The 18,094-nt window shown below is 35.7% G+C and overlaps 2 protein-coding genes and 1 pseudogene across 2 annotated transcripts in view; 2 read left to right on the top strand and 1 right to left on the bottom strand.

Annotated features, from left to right (window-relative positions):
• LOC150106056 (BTB/POZ domain-containing protein 6-like) overlaps window positions 1–10,465 on the top strand; it is a 29,003-nt gene extending 18,538 nt beyond the window's left edge. The window contains exons 2-3 of the mRNA XM_090393796.1: window positions 4,918–5,149; window positions 8,957–10,465. Coding sequence (XP_090249922.1) covers window positions 4,923–5,149; window positions 8,957–10,007 — 1,278 coding nt within the window. The 5' untranslated portion in view covers window positions 4,918–4,922 and the 3' untranslated portion in view covers window positions 10,008–10,465. The remainder of the gene's footprint in view (window positions 1–4,917; window positions 5,150–8,956) is intronic.
• The window catches only part of LOC150106054 (BTB/POZ domain-containing protein 6-like), a 179,193-nt gene that overhangs the window by 92,956 nt on the left and 68,143 nt on the right, over window positions 1–18,094 (top strand). The gene's annotated exons all lie outside the window — the stretch shown is intronic.
• LOC150106055 (U4 spliceosomal RNA) lies at window positions 17,043–17,158 on the bottom strand (annotated as a pseudogene).

Raw genomic sequence — 18,094 nt, 5'->3', positions numbered from 1 at the left:
CATGATTTCTCAACTATCTGTTGTAAAGTAAAGATCTGATCCTGACAGCCTCTATTTGGCCTGAATCCAGCTTGTTCTTCACTAAACATTTCTTCCATAATTCTTCTCAACCATTTCTCAAATATACTAGCATAAATTTTGCCAGGAACACTCAGTAAGGAAATTTCCCTTTTTTATATATGAGTACTATGAGAGCTCTATTCCAATCATCGGGAATTCGTTCCTCTGTCCAGGCCTTCTGAATCATGAGGTGCAGCCACGGTAAGACTTTTATACCTCCATACTTCAGCATTTCTGGTCGAATATCACCTACTCCAGCTGCCTTTCCATATTTCAGGCTTTTTCTACTTCAAGTATGGATATGTTTTCCTGACTGTATGCCTGTTGAGTGTTTTCTACCACTGTGCTATCACTGCTTGTTTCATGTAGCAATTTTTCGAAGTAATCACTCCATACTTCAAGGATATTTTTTTCTTCAGTTTTCATGTCACCTTTATCATCTCTAATTCCTTTTACAACACTGTTTTCTCTACTAGTTGATGCTTTTAAGTTCGCCATGGCTTGATAAACTTTACATTTCGAGCTTTAAGAAGGGTGACAATGCTCACCCTTCTCAAGGGGTGATTGATGGGTGAATATTGAAAACTTATCGTCTTGCAATACGGTATGTACTCTTTTTTTTCTTTTTCTATTTTTTTTTTTTGCACTCTTTCTTTTCACATTTCCGATACGTTTTTTCAACGTATTTTCTATCTATTCGGTAAACATAATTCATATCATCTACTAATTTGACACCGCAGCGACTACTTTGCACCGTGTAGACCATCATAACGGGGTAAGTGCACAGAAATATTTATCAATGGAAGCACACAAGCAGACCGTCAGTTAGAAAGCTGAATTTTAAAGAAATTACCTCCTGACTTTTACTGATTGAATTACTGACTGGTTGGTTGATAAGGTCAGCAGATTGTTAGATTGATTTCTTACAGCGAATTTTCTGGTCATTGTTTGTTATATTCCCATGATTTCTCAACTATTTCTCGTAAAGTGAAAATCTAATCCTGACAGCCTGTACTGGCCTGAATCCAACTTGTTCTTTGCCAAACTTTCCTTCCACAATCCTTCACAACCGTTTCTTATGTATACTTGCATAAACTTAGCAGGAAATACTTCTGTAAATTCTCACATTCAGTTTTATTTCTCTTTTTATATATGGTACTATGAGAGTCTACTCTAATCATGTGGAATTCGTCCCTCTGTACAGGCCTTCTGAACTATGCAGTGCAGCCACTGTAAAACTTTTATACCTCCATACTTGAGCATTTCTGGTCGAATATTATTTACTCCTGCTGCCTTTTCACATTTCAGGAATTTGATAGCTTTTCCTACTTTCCTGATTTCATGCTTGTTGAGTGTTTTTCACCCATGGTGCTGTCATTGAGTGTTTCGTTTTACAGTTATTCGAAGTAATTACTCCATACATCAAGGATATCGTTTTCCCTAGTTTTCATGTTACCTTTTTCATCTCTAATTCCTTTTACAGCATGCTTTTCCCTCATTTCTGAGCATTTTAAACAGCCTCCAGTATATTTTGCAACCTTCTTGATATTTATTTTCTATGATTTTTATTTAGATAGTTTTACGCAGTATTTAGTTTTCTTACATTTGTCTCTGTATTCTCAAAGAGCACAAGCTGACTTATTTGCCAGGAACTTTCAATATGCTTTATTCTTTTCCTTCACTGTCTGTTTAACTTCCTGTGTTCACCATGAAGTTCTGAATTTTCTATGCTTGCAGATAAACTCACCGCATGCCTCTCTGCCAGAATCAATGTTTTCTTCAGGACCTGCCACTGAATCTCCAAAGTTTGTTCCTGTTCTCAAACTCTTTCATTTTTTCTTGAAAAATGTTTGCTTATTTTAGTCTGTGGTTTACATCTGAGAGCTGCGCCACTTTTATTCGCTTTAAAACTTTCTTACATGTTCTTCTTTTAAATATTAAATTCAATTTTATCCTGATTAAGACTAAATGGTGACCAATTCCAATTTCAAATCCTCTGTACACTCTGGTGTCCTGCCAGGGAGAAAACATCACTATCAACAATAACATAGTCAATGAGACTTTTGTTATTCTTTGCCTCTTCTCTCCATGTAAATTTGTGCACATTTTTATGTTGGAACATGGTGTTAGTAATAATCAGTCCATGTCCTCAGCAGAAATCCAACAGATATTTGCCATTATTATTAGTTTTGCTCTTTTCTCCAAATTTTCCCAAAATATTTTTGTATGTCTGACAATCATTTCCTACTCTGCTATTTAGATCTCCAATAAGGACCAAATTTTTCTTTTTCATTGTGTCAGATGCTTTATCTAAAGCCTCAAAAAATTCCTCCATACGCACAAATAAGTCTCATTGTCCAGTTCCCCATTCTGATATTTAACCACATCACTCTGTTTGATATTGCCTGTCATTCAAGAAGATGAGCCTCATATTCTGTGTTGAATACCATAGCCGCATCTGACTACAATATTTTGTATTTATTGCTCGGAAAGATCTCGGCAGTTTTTCTCTTTTTTTTTCAGTTACTCTCCTGTTATGTCGATATGGTACTTATCCCGTTGCTTAGCTAGCTCCATTTAGGCTTCTTAGTTTATTGTACCGATTTTGAACTCTGGTGATGTTGAATTGGGACATTCAGTGAACGAGTAGAATAGATTGCCAGAATTAGTTGGGCCTTCACGGACGGTGGTTGGATTCAAGGAGAGGTATGATAGGATTTGTGTGTATGATGATTGGTTTGATTCTCCCTCCATCAGTCTCCGGACTCCATGGAGTTGTCGTTATTATTAGTTACAGCATCTTGACTTGAATATGAAATTCCTAAATGTAATATTAAAATTTCCCATCTATGATTTGAGATAATACGGAAAATCGGACCAGCAAAGGGACTCTTTACTGAACAGATTTCATATTTTCAGTCAGGACATCAAAATTGAATTTGGTTTAGATAAATACGCAATTTTATCTATTAAACGAGGAAAAATTAATGACACTAGCAATTTTAATTTTTATCAAGAGAAATATATAAAAGCAATTTCAGCTGAAGAACAGTAATAAATACCTAGGAATATTAGAAGCCAGTGACATTCTTTACTCGAAAGTTAAACAACAGGCAGCAGTATACACTAAAAGAGTTAGAAATATCCTAAAAACAAAACTAAATGGATTAAACACAATTAGATCAATGGATGCTTGGGCTACACCAGTGATCCGATATACAGCTGGCATAGTACATTGGACAAAAGAAGACCTGGACAAATCGGACCGCAAATCCAGGAAACTAATGACTATTCATCATGCATTGCATCCACGAAGCGATGTTGATCGGTTGTACCTACCGAGGAGAATAGGTGGACGGGGTCTGCTGCAAGTGAGACAGACTGTGGAAGAAGAAGAAATTGGTTTAAGAAATTACATCGACAATAGCTCTGAGACAATGCTTCAAGCAATTACACAGGAGGGCCTTCTAAAAGCAACAGGAAACAAATCCGATTACAAAAAGGAACATCAAAATATCCGATATGTGAGCTGGAAAAATAAACATTTGCATGGCCAATTTCTTCGAGATACTGAGGAAAAAATTGACGTGAACAAGACATGGCAATGGCTACAACACGGATACATTAAAAAAGAAACAAAAGGATTTATTCTAGCAGCTCAAGAACAGGCATTACAAACTAATCCAATCAAAGCAAAAATTTTCAACATCAATAATAACAGCAAATGCAGATTATGCGATCAGAAAGATGAGACTGTAGAACAACTAATCAGTGCCTGCAGCAAAATAGCACAAACTGACTACAAATACCGCCATGATCAAGTGGCCAAAATAGTTCGTTTTGATGTATGCAAAAAATATGGCTTTCCTACTTCTGATAACTGGTGGCAGCATACAATAGAGACAGATAGTATTGGGAAACGAAACAGCAAAAATTCTCTGGGACTTTTGAATACAAACTGATCGGCATTTGGAACACAACAGACTCGACATCACAATTATCGAACATCGACAGGTTTGGATTATCGATAATGCAGTACCCAGTGATAACAATATTAACGACAAAGAACTGGAAAAAATTACTAAATATCGAGACCTGTATCGATATTGTGGCTTAAACACACTAGAATTATCTCAATAGTTATCGGTGCACTTGGCGCAATTTCAGAGAAGCTATCCAACTATTTACAGTAATTAAATATCAAAGAAGTGACCCCATATGACCTACAAAAAACAGCATTACTTGGAACAGTCCATATTTTACGACGCTACCTGACAGACTATTCTTCGATTCTTGGGGAACCTGAATTGTTCTCTATCACCAGTCGAATTGTTGTTTAAATCTTGTTTTGACTGTATATTAATTATGTGAATAAATAATAATAATAATAGACTATACCAGTAGATTGAATGTTTCTTTTTGCGGAGCATGGTAATAAGACCAGTAAGCCTCCATGCAAGTTGAGAAGGAAGGCAATAATTAAAGGGATCAGACCTTGATTGTTTTGTAATAGAGCATGTGTGATTGAAATAATTTTCCTGCGGAGGTTTAGAATACAGGTAATGTGAATCGAAAACGAAATTGAAACAACGAAAGGAATATAATGTAAATTCTGATGTGGTGTGCTTTTCATGTTAAATTAATGTATTTTCTTTCAATTTTCCGGCTATTTCACCATTTGACAAAGTAATTTTTAAATTAATGTTCTCAATGCTGACATTCAATTTTGAAATAAAGGAAACATTTACTAGAATTTTTCTGTTATGGGTTAATTAAATTACGAATAAAAAGTACTTATCTCTCTTTTTTACTTTTGGGAAACGTTCATGGTTCATTCTATATCTTTCTCCCTTCAAGTGGCTATGACGACAGTCAAAGAAAGACTTCTGACGTTGTTGAAGGATCCCGTCTATTCTGACGTCACCTTCATAGTTGGAGAAAGTGAACGCAGAGTAATAGCAGAGGTTCATAAACTGCTGCTTGCGATTGCCAGTCCAGTGTTTGCTGCCATGTTTTATGGTCCTCTAAAGGAGGAAGGAGCGATCACGATTACTGACGTTTCTCCACAAGCATTTCAAATTATGCTCAGGTGAGTTATTTTCCGTTGTTATATCTCAATGCTGATAGTTGTCTGTCTTATAGTTCCTTGCCCTTCATGCAATGGTATTTTAATTTTGAACTACTGACGCAAAGATATGTATGTTTTTTTTTTGTAATCACACCTATGAAACAGTTAAGATTTAGTACTGGATGGAAATATAACCGAAGTAACTTAGGAGAATCAAGAACCGAAGAGGAATATAGGAAAAAATAATAAAAGTATATAAGATGCATTTGAGGAAAATTCACTCCCAAGACAAAGATGAGTAAACCTTTAAGGGATAAGTGAAAAAATTGTAAGTGTAAAGAAGAATCAGTGTGGTAAAGAAAATAGATTGAAATTCAACACCTTCTAGAAATGTTCGCTCTCCTCAGACCTGAATATTTATGCGATAATAAGGGCTAATTATAGCTCTCTATCAGGACTTAATATAATTTCTCTTGAAGATTTGAAGATAATTTTCTAAGAATTATACGTGGGATGGAGTAGAATATCGATTCTGGAATATCACAACCCCTTGACAGTGGAGCGTTCTGAAGAAGGGCACCATTGTGCCTAAACATTGTAGAATCCAGGCACTGACACTATTAAATTATTTGAGTCACCTGATTGGCTAAGAGATACATATCACCTACCATTAACAATGCAGGTAACGAGACCAGTTGCACCAAGCTTCTAATAAAAAAAAAAGGTCCAATAATGAATTCTGCTATAAAACCACAAAAAACCTTTAACCTCGGTGAATTAAGAGGAATCTATCGCACGACGTGTGGGTTTTTAGTTGTGCTTATTCACAGCACCGTTTAGATAGAAGTGAGCTTCTTCAGTCCAGAAAATGTTCCATGGTCAGTCGTTGTCCAGTTCAGACAACGACTGGCCTTTCAGACCGATTAACAAACTGCATAGCGAATATTTCTCGTCCTTCCGATGAGGATTTAACAATTGCTGAAAGTGGGAGATCCTTTAAGTAAAACAGCGTAGAAATTGCATTACGACTTTGTGAACTGTGCTAACGGTTTCTCTCAAGAATGTGCAATACGTCGTGCGTTGCTGCTTCCTACGACATTTGCCATTTTTTCTTACTCTAAGGGTGTAGCTACTTCCTCCACTGACGTTCGATGGGCTTTCATCAACTGCGGTTTGACATCTCACACCGTTTGTAAATTCAATTAAATGTATTATTGACAAAGTAATTTTTAAATTAATGTTCTCGATGCTGAGAACATTCGCATTCAAAATAGTTTATAATAATGCATTTATTTCATAATCTTTAGTCTTTTATCTTACTATCTGCGTAGTAAACAGCTCTGTATCAGTCCGATGTGATATTCTGATTATTTTCGAATTCTTTAAATTTAACATTCATGATAAAGTTTTGTTTTTACACAGCAACGATTTTCATTTCATAGTTATCGTAACTGACAATTATATCAATGTTAATATTGAAATAATTCTGTAATTCAGTTTTAAGATAAAAACATTTTTGCGGTCCAAACCTCAGAAAATTCCCAGAAAAGTGTTTGTACATCAAGTATTGCTTCAAAACGAAAGGAGAAAATCTGCTTACAGAAGAATAGAAACAGTTGAATCTTGGTTTGGGAAATGAGGAAATAAATAGAATTCAAGTATTTTTTCCAAGTTCAATTAAATCTGTTAATTATTAATTAAAAACTGTTATACAGAATTACTCAGAAATTAACTAAAAAAAGTTAAACACTGCCACTACCATCGACGATGCTAATGAAATCTTAACAAAATCTCACTTGAATTGTACACTAGAAATAGGAGATGTAAAACAAGGCACCAAAGAGAGGAAAAACCAAACCAGGAAACATTAAATCTGATGACGAAAAGAAAAGATATGAAAAGAGATTTGAACGAGACTAATCAAAATCGAATACAGTATTGAGATATTTCTAAAACTATAAGCAAAAGGATGAAAAATGAAATTAGATCGTATAATACTAGGAAAAGTAAATAACCAACAAAAAACAATAGTAATATGAAGGTCTTAAGACGAACATTATCAGTTGGAACAAAGGAAATAGCTGCTATTAGAGGAAAAAGTGATGAACTGATAAAAAACAGAGATGCAAGAATCATAGAGTATAAAAAAAATTTTATTCTCTATGAAGACAAAGATCGCGACATCCAAGAATCATCTATGAATAACTCAAGTGAGGAAGAATAGGATACCCCTGAGATATTACAAGCTGAAGTGTGAATGGCACTTCGGGAAATGAAGAACGGAAAGGCCCCAAGAGAAGATGGAATTAGGGTAGACTTCTTAAAACAGGGAGGAAGCCCTGTCGTCAAACAGCTGTCCAAACTCTTTAATAAATGTCTAAAATACAGAAACATCCCAAAAATTGGAACAATTCACTCCTAATAATAGTTTTTAAAAAGGGCGATAAGGAAAAAATTAAAGACTACAGACCTGTAAGCGTGCTCCCTCACCATATATAAATTCTTCACAAAAATTATGAATAATAAATGAAATCCAAGCTTCAGAGAATCAATCCTATGAACGAGCTGGAGTTAGGAAGAATTACAATACTTTGGACCATATTCACGCATTAAGACAGCTCACTGTTAAATCAATTGAATACAACAAACCCATAAGTCTGGCTTATCTAGACTACAAAAAACATTTGATTCAGTTAAAACATCAGCAATATTAAAAGCTCTTGAAACCCAGGGAACAGAAACCATATCTTGAAACACTAAAACATATTTACAATAATGCAACTTTTGTAATTAAATTATAATAAAACAGTGAAATGTTTCCAATACAAAAAGGCATCTGGCAAGGCGAAACTATGTCTCCCAAACTATTTACATCTACATTAGAGAAAGTCTTTAGAAGCCTTGAGTGGGAAACAAAAGGAATAAACATAAACGGAGAAAGGCTGCATCATCTGAAATTTGCAGATGATGCAAAACAAGTTGCAGGAGTGAGATCGATGGGAGAGGCAGAAAACTGAGAGGTCTGGAAAACCATGGGGGAGACCTTCATTTGACAGTGCACAGAATCAAAAGGCGGAAGGAGAAGAAGAAGAATGATAATTATTGAGAATATTTCTACAAACAACACGGGTTAAATGTTTACCATTCCACAAAACTAATTGCTTAGAGAGATGTGTAGAGTAAACCTGTCCAGAAAAGGTGCACTTGCAAAGAGAGAAATATTTCCTTTTTCTTTCTAAAAAAGTCATCAGCACAAAAGATAGGAAAGATGTGATGATGATGATTCTATCCCTTTTCAAAATTAAAATAAGCGGATTGTGCATCGATAGAGAATTCAACCATTCTGATTAAATAGAAACCAATTATTACTCATATGATTATGAGAATATTTTGTTATATTAAAAATAATTGCAACTGTCACACAGTTCTTGCTGGTAAGAAATGTAAAATTCTAAGTTAGAGACTGAGAGAAGAGAAGAGAAAAGCGACAGAGAGAGAAAGATTTCTGTTTTGCAATAGAGAAAAGAAATTATATTTTCTGGATATTACCCAACTTTCCACAGGGTGATCTAACTTACAATCGCTCCGAACGAAACTGCTTTAAAATTATCCTCACGTAATTGATAGGATGCGAAACCACATCTTTCTAAATGAACGCTATCATTGGTACTGTCGATGGATATCCCCAAAAAAACTGATACAGCGCGATATTTGTACACCTTTTCAGACACTTTATGGCAATACTTAAACGAATTCGTATAGGTAATACTTTTGATATTTGTTTTCAGATTTATAAATCTTAAGTTCATCGAAGTATATTCTTTTCAGGTACCTGTATACAGATGAAATTTCCATACCATCAGTAGACATAGCCATTGAAGTGTTTTACCTGGCAGAAAAATACCAATTAGCGTTTCTCAGGAAGGAAAGTGAAAAATTTCTTAGAAAACACCTGATGTCCAAGTCAGAAAATGTATGCAAAATTTATGAATTTGCTAAAAGTATGAGTCTCTCTCAGATCATCTATGATTGTCTCGACATCATTGACAGACATACGGAAATTATTCTTGAGTCAAATGATTTCTTCAAATGTCAAAAGGACACAGTGGAGGACATAGTGCGCAGGAAAACATTGACGCTTGAGTCAGAATATTTTCTATTTGATTCTATTCAAAACTGGGGAGCACATTTTCTCTCGAGAACCCAACAGGAACAAACAAAACAAAGTTTGAAAAGTTTGCTGATGCCTATTTTTCGATGCGTAAGGTTTTCTGTTATGTCTTCAAAAGATCTTGCTAATGTGATGAAAACAGAATTATTCACATTTGACGAAATTGGACCGATCCTATGCAGAAGAAGAAAAAGTGACACAGCAATCGAATTTATTCCGCCCATTGGCAGTAGCATTAAAGTTTCGAGGAGTTATTCACCCTATTCAAAGCTCCAACTACTCGACCGGACTAATTGTTTCCTGCCATTTTATTTTTTAATGTCTATTAAACCAAGTAATAAGATTACTTTCACTGTTGAAATTCTAGAGAAATCAATGTTGCTTGTGGAACCGTTTATGAAAGTTGAGTTTGAAGATGATTCGGAAACATATTGCAATGGGGCATTCTGCGTAAAATCACTCTCTTCTCCTGTGTCCGAAGAAATTATTGGTGATTCGGAGTTGGATAAAATAAATCCTGCTCAAATGTACGTTAAAGAAGGAGACAAACTTCAAATGACTGCGATATTTAATAAGAAGTTTAGGCAATACACAACTAATGTCATCCGTGATGTGGTATATTGTAAAGAGCCTTATTTTAAGTTTAGTGTACAACCAGATTCTAAGTGGATGGGGAAGTCAATTACATTTATGTTGATTATAAAATGAAAATAAGATTTATTAAGTTTAACTTGAATGAAGCTATTAAATTGTCATTTGCATAGCCGTAAAATATATTATCCCTTATAGTATTATTTTGGGAGTCATTTTTTTCTGTCTTTAAGAATATAATTTCTCAACGGCTCTCTTAAGGTCTCCTGAATCAACATGGCAGAATATTATAAATGTTAATTTCACCTGTTTATTTGTAAGCTGAATTTTACATTCATCTGTACTAAATATGACTAAATATACAAAACTGTAATCTTTTAAATGATTACCGTGTTTTTTTTTTAATTCTTGCGGAGCTTTATGTGCGATTTTTATTGAAGTGAGTTTAAAAAATTCCATCTCTTTCAGAAAAACATTTATATCGAATAAATACTCTTTCTTCTTACTCTTTGTGAACATAATCCTCCAATTTTTATTTGGAGTTTATCCTTTGTTTCAGTATATTGATTTCACCAATTTCGGAATAACAATAAAAGAGATTACTGTCAATGTTTTGATTTTCCTGAATTAAACCTTATATTAAATATATTTTAATACATTTAATACATAAAGAACCTACGTATTAGGTATGACGCCTGTCTTTCAAGACAGGCGTCGTAGTACATGCGTAGGTTCCCTGTCTCCTTGGACAACAAGAGTTGGGACATCTGCTGGACACATCATGCAATTTTATCCCTTAGGAAGGTGGGACATGTAGAATACCAATTCCTTCAACATACCTCCAACGAATGTATCAAGTGATGTAAGATCAGAAGAACGTGAAGGGTACTTTTTATAATAATTCTCTTCTAATTGGCTGTCTTTCCTTCAAAATGAAGGAGAAATAGCAATTCGGGAGCAACCCAACTAAGATTGGCAACTTTCTTCAGATGATGTAACACTTAGTTTTTCAAATTCGACACTGCTATAAACTTTAAATAAAATGTTCTTTCAGTTTCCGAAAGAGTTTTCAAAGACAAGTGCTGTACGTATGATAGGCAACGTAGGAGACATCCCTATGGTGTTCCAATTATTCAAGACTGATTTTTAGTAGTAGCAGCCTCCTTAAAGTAAGCGGTATCGATGCTAGCCTTCGCGTGTAAAGATGCTGAATCGAATTGGTATATTCAACTGAAGGCAAGTTTACCAGCCTCATGCTGAAGTAGATGGAATTCTTTTCCGGAAATCACCACAAGAAGACAATCAGTCATTAAAGATATACATCTGCCTGATCGGCAGTTTATCCATTCGATTATGTTAATCCACGTTTTAAGGTAAGGAGTCATCTTTATATGAAAAGACAAAATGTCAACATGCTCGCATTGATTTCTGTGTTTCTTCAACAAAGGATGCAAAGTCGCATCTCCTTGCTAAAGACTGGCGTATTAGAACGAATAACTTCATAATAACTTCTTTTCTTCCTGACAAATATTTGTAACGAAGGAAAAAAAAATTAGAAAAAATTATTATCTGATAATTAAATGGGAAATTTCCTCTTTAAAGGCAAGCAGAGTAATAAAGATTTGATTTGATGGCTTGTAGAAACGAAATGTGGAATTCTAGATCCATAATTAGATACTTGCATGGATTTGGAATTTTAAGAATGCAAATATTCTATGGAAGTTATATCAAATTAGAATTTATGTCAAATAACAGGGTATTTCATTTGGATTCAATGTGTTTAACTTCTCTCTCTCTCTCTCTCTCTCTCTCTCTCTCTCTCTCTCTCTCTCTCTCTCTCTCTCTCTTTCTCCGTGTGTGTGTGTGGGGGGGGGGGGCATTTGCCATTGTCAGTTATGTGTGCACTGGAGACAAAGTGTGAAGCCAGGAGGTTAGCTTTTTCTATGGGTGATGTTGCAATTGAGCCATCTGGGTATGATAGAGGTGGGAATAGTGTAGGGCAAAAGTTACGGCCAATTGCCTTGACAAGAGACCAAAAGGCATGGCTGCCGTTAGGACAGGCTACAAGCTTCCTGCGTTTTGCCAGTTCAAATTCTGTTTTAGAAGCATTGATAATTTTCTTGCATCTGTTTCTGGCTTCAGTATAGGTTGAATGAGGATGGGGTTCTTGATTTGAGCCAGTTATGGTATGCCTGGTTTTTCACTTGTACAGCCTTGGCACATCTTTTGGAGAACCAGGGTTTAGTTAGGGGATGGCAGTTCTGAGTAGTTTGGGGAATATATGCTTTCATGCCAGTGAGGATCACTTTGGTGATGCGTTCAGTGCATATGTTTAGACTGGAGGGCCAGAAACAATAGTCTAACCATGGGAATGAAGCATAGTAGTCTCGGAGACTGTCCCATTTGGCACTGCTATAATGCCAAACTACTCTTGTGTGGGAGTGACTGTGTAAGCGTTTTTGCATGGGGGAGGATATGAGTACTAGGTTGTGGTCAGAATTACCCAGGGCGCTCACTACATAGTAAGGAAGAGACCTAGGGTATTTGGGGAGTGGTTCGGGTTATCTGGTATTCTGGTCGGTTTTTGAACAATTTGTATAAGGTCATTAGTGATTGCGAATGTTTCAGCATCTCTGTCTGCAGGATATGTATAGTGACTGTTTAATTCTAATATTTCTAATTTTATCCCCTTTTTATTTGGAGCATTCTTATCACTAAGCTATCCAGGTTAGATGTGAGTTTACTTCCTGCCTTTTAGTCGTTGCATATGTCTCACTTCCAAGGCAAACATGAATAAGTACATATCGAGTAGCCTTCTTTTTAACGGGCTTTTTGATAAAGCCAAAATGCTTTGATTACTCATGTGAACCGGGACAAATAGGAACTGTTTAGTGACAGTTCCTATTTTTCCTTCCTTAGCGATTTCTTTACTAAGATAATCAAATAGAAATGGCTGCTTATTTGAATATTAAAATTAAATATTCATTAAACGTTCGTTTTTTCTTAAGATATTTCAATTTCAGTAATTTATCTTTTTATAGATGGCATTGTTATTTTAGGGGAAAAAATAAAGAAAAGCATGATATGGTAAATGAAGTTGAAGAAGAAAGAAGAAAAAATATATAAAGATTAGCTTAGAAACAAATTGATGGCAATTTCAGAGCAAATTGAGCTGAAATTAGCTAATAATACTGCTCAAGTTCTAGTAGTAGATTATATTTACCTCGGTTAATTACTTTGAAAGAAAAAACTATAAAAGAAATAAATACAACAATCACATGAGTAATGAAAGCCTTTTGGCTTTATAAAAAAGCCCGTTAAAAAAGGAGGCAACTCCATATGTGCATTATTCATGGTTGCCTTTCCCTAATGAGTTGCCTAGACTTGTACTACTTTACGGGTCACTTAGCTTGCAAGACTTGCAGGCGCAAACTTGACTTATTTGTCTGTTTGCTTACTTGGGAATGGAGTAAAACCAGGTTTAAAATAACTTGGCATCTTTAACACATATTATACCCAAAGTAAAAAACTTCCTATATCTATCTCTCATCCTGAGATTTTTATTTAATAAGGTCAAAGCACCTTATGGTAACTTGTTTTGGTAAAATACTTATAAGCTCTGTATTACTTAACCTTTATATTTCTAAGCCTGGCTCCCACTTATGAGACCTCAATAAAGGTCGAAACCGGTCTGGTTAATGGTCCCCTTGCCTTTGATGCATAGCATCATACATCTCCTAAAGCAGATGGCTTTGCATTAAGCGTAAATATTACGAATAGTGATCAGATCTTATTCCACCTTTACCATGAGTTGCATAGACGTGTACTACTTTACGGGTCACTTAGACTTGCACGACGTGCAGGCCCAAACTTATTTGTCTGTTTGCTTACTTGGGAAATGGAGTAGTAAAACCAGGTTTAAAATAGCTTGATATCTTCTTTAACACACACACACACACACACACACACACACACACACACACATATATATATATATATATATAATCGCATAATTTTATGTTGAAGTCATTCATTCATTATCACGTTTGAAGTGAAAGGAACCGTCTGCGTAGGTATTCTATGTATGTATTTATTTCAGTTTATTCTGCCATTAAAATGTTCCGATAGAAATCAAAACGGGTATGGTTAGAGAAACTTAAATTCAAAATATTTAGTCTCAAACTTCTGAAACGTTCTTCAAAATACTTCCTTGCGAATAGCAACAATTCAGAATCCACCAATGAATCAATGACTTATTGAGTAAAACCAAGTATCCACAAATCCAGGATTAACACTTTCCAGAATTCCTGCCTGCACGTTTTCCAAAGGGAATTCGTTCCAATCACTCAGCGCTCTATTAGAGAAAAATCGAGCTCTTTCCCTAATGATTGCACTCGTTCTCATCTTCCACGGATGCCTTCTGATCCCCTCGCCCCCATCCAAAGAATCAGAAATTCCAGCTATGTGTTATACTGTATTACTCTCTGACGTTAGTGAATAGATCGTATCATTACACTTTCTTCTGTCATACGGTTAAAGAAGTGTGTACTACCGTACACACTTTCGCAACATGACCTCATAATCTAAAGTGCACTACCTTTTACACCATCTCTTCTGAATCACTTGTACGACGATCATGTTCTACTCGAATTAAGACCTTCTAAAGTGAAAAAGTGACTTCCTTATTCTTTCGTGTCAATGGGCGTTTCAGGATGGTATTTTCTTCGGAAATATCATTCTGAAACGCCCCGAGATCGCTACTCAGATCTAAAACTACCAAATCCCAGCAATATAATACGACATTGAATATCTCATCATACCAGTTTTCTTTTATTAGAAAAACTTATATAATTTAATAATCATAATAGTTTAAGTTATTTTCTTTCTGACAGCAATCATATTGCTGTAGGAAGCAGAAAATTGAGGAACCCATACCCTCAGTTTCCGAGAAGTAAATAGCTTTGCTGACGACAGTACACTCCATTTCTTCTTTTCATTCGACAAACCCGCTACTGCTCAAGTATTATAATCTTCAAGATCTCGTAGGACCACGGACCTGAACTTTGATCATCTAGCTATATTATTCTAAACGTTGTAAGTTCTGTTAAACATTGTTAACTTCAATTCAACCAAAACTCAGTTTTCTCTCATCTCTTGCAAGGAAGATCGCTCTCATCGAGCCCTCCCCCCCCCCCTGTACCTTCAACAATATTGAGATATCCAAACACGATCAGATTTCTCTTCTTGACTGAGTTGCACCTCCGATCTTACCTGGCACAACCATATTTCAAATATAACTTCTGCAGTCGCCAAAAAACCTGGTGTACTTTTTCTCCCTTTACACTACTTTATACCTTCACAGCTGTTAATGCAATAAAAAGCCCAAATCCGCCCGGCCATGGAATACCGGGCGTATTTGGGATGGTGTACCAGAATTCTCTCTATGATTGCTCGATTCTATCAAGAATAGGGTAATCCGGCTAAATAATCTTCACTGTGTCATACACAATTCAATCCATTCTCGTAGACATTCAGTTTCTGACTTATGTCCATGAATGTATTTCTAGATATACTTTCATGGACAGTTCTCTACTGAATTGGCCGCTATTTTTCCTCCACTCTCCTCGAAAATCATTAAAACAAGGACCACTGCTAGCCAACACCCTTTTACAGTCCAGTCCATCTTAAAACTCACCGAACCAAATTCACAGCCTCCTGTTTTATTCCATCTACTTCTGTCCTTTGGAACAATCTGCCTTCAACAAAGATTACAACCCTCAGCTGTTCGAGTAAAATTTGAATAAATTCTTCCTTTCCTCTATTCTTCATGCTCGCAAAAGGCACTAGTGTATTATAGTTCTTATAGCCTTCCGCTTGTGAACCAAATATAAAAAAATTAACAAAAAAAACAAAAAAAAAGAAAAGAAAGAAAGAAATCACGTTAACGTAACGTATTAACAAAACTAATCTCCCGATGGAAGCGCTGTCGTTTAAATTAATAATCTCCTCACCAAGATTTACTACTATTTTTAAATTTTAGCGTACTGTGAAATCTCTCATTAATTTTAAAATATCAATAGGGGTATTAATTTACTAATGATATTTAAAATTAAGTTACTTTCGTACAAGTACATACCAAGATGTATAAAATTACAATATTGAATCCTCCAGGTTGCGATGCTTGCGTTGTCATAGCATCCATATATTTGTTGTGGATTGTTTTGATGAATATTGATCATTATTGACAAATACAATAAAGGAATAGTTTTGGTTTCGAATGTGTTTCCTCAGCATTTAAAAGGAAGTTCTCGTTTTCATTTCATTTGTCGCTCTTTTCAACAGAGAATTGAAAGCAGCTACTGCAGGAATATCTGACTGACCTCAGATTTCAACGAGTTGATATCTACCAGTCTACCTCCCCGAGGAAACAATCTTTTATTAGGTAGGAAAAACACTTTTTTCCTAATTGCAGTAGATAAGCTTTAATGATACTCTATGATTTATAACTAGTTGATATACACTGAAGAACTAGACCTGCAATAATTAAAATAATGATAAAATAAAGTAACGAAATAATACTTCAGAAACATTTATTACTTGCAAAAGATTCCTAGACATTAATTATATGAAGAACCAAAGGCTTCAATTTGGCGACATAAACTTATTTAAGTTAACGGATATTACATCCCATATTGTTTCATAACCGAATAAGAAACACAAAAAGTTTCATGCCGAATATAGAAACTATATAAAGTTCTGCGAGTCCAAGCGTAAGCAAATACCTGGATAGTGCCACAACTGACCCATATGGTAGTGCAACACTGAGACAACTAATAGTAACGGTGGAGCAAGCTCCAATCACTATTCTTGGTATTTACCCATAATGTGAACTTAGCTCCTTAGCTTCTACATTATGAAAGAAGGTCACTACCCAGACCGGTTTCAGCCCTATGAATAAGTAAAGTCGTCTCTAAAAATTCGGACGATCCTTAGGCCACTCAATAGTGGGCGAAAGACCGTCTATCATCACTGAGTGGTTGGCTCCACTCAGTGATGACCTTCCACCCAACAACACCACCGAGCAGAACCGCTCATATTCCCGAGAAAAGCATTCACCGACAAAGCCCCTCACCGGGCCGTACCGGAAAATGCTTTCCTCGGATACTCAAATTGCTCCCTTAAGGCAAAAACCTTAAGAGAGCGTACTCATATTAGCAATTGCCGAGCCTCAGTTAAACTTCATTGGCTACAGCATTGCCAGACCGGTTTCCACCCTAATTGGGGTCTCATCAATGAGTAGGTAGACCTAGTAATACCAAGTTTGTAGCAAACAGAACTTACATACCCTACTATGAGAATTGCCAAGAAGGTGTCCTAATAAATTATTAATTATATGAAGAGCCAAAGGCTCTTCGGCGACATAAACTTATTTAAGTTAAGGGATATTACCTCTCATATTGTTTCATAACCGAATAAGAAACTCAAAGAGTTTCATGCCGAATATAGAAACTATATAAAGTTCGGCCAGTCCAAGCGTAAGCAAATACCTTCAAATACCGAATTGAAGCCTTTGGCTCTTCATATAATTAATAATTTATTAGGACACCTTCTTAGCAATTCTCATAGTAGGGTATGTAAGTTCTGTTTGCTACAAACTTGGTATTACTAGGTCTACCTACTTACTGATGAGACCTCAATAAAGGTTGAAACCGGTCTGGGTAGTGACCTTCTCTCATAATGTAGAACAGTAATACAGCTCCTAGGAGCTGGGTTTCGCATCATGGTAAATACCAAGAATAGTCATTAGAACTTGCTCCACCCTTACTATGAGTTGACTCAGTGTTGCACTTACCATATGTCAGTTGTAACACTATCCAGGTATTTGCTTATGCTTGGACTCGCAGAACTTTATATAGTATATTCGGCATGAAACTCTTTGAGCTTCTTATTCGGTTATGAAACAATATGGGATGTAACATCCCTTAATTTAAATAACATTCCTAGACATGTTGTTCTCTCTCCTCAGATTTTGCTGTCCGTGCCGATGTCCCTCAGGTCTCTGTGAATTCAGCACTTTCTTCCTGATTTATATAAATGACCTTCTCTCATTGACTGTAAACCCTGTTCATAGTTTTCCTGATGACAGCACACTTCAATCTTCCTACTCATATGACTAGCTTTGCAGCGCTCAACCACTTCAAGCT

Source organism: Typopeltis vanoorti, chromosome 6 (assembly GCF_054136105.1).
Source record: "Typopeltis vanoorti isolate ZY-2024b chromosome 6, IOZ_Tvanoo_1.0, whole genome shotgun sequence".
NCBI lineage: Eukaryota > Metazoa > Arthropoda > Arachnida > Uropygi > Thelyphonidae > Typopeltis > Typopeltis vanoorti.
The sequence above is the reverse complement of the archived record's forward strand: the minus strand, read 5'-3'. Positions and strand labels throughout refer to the sequence as shown.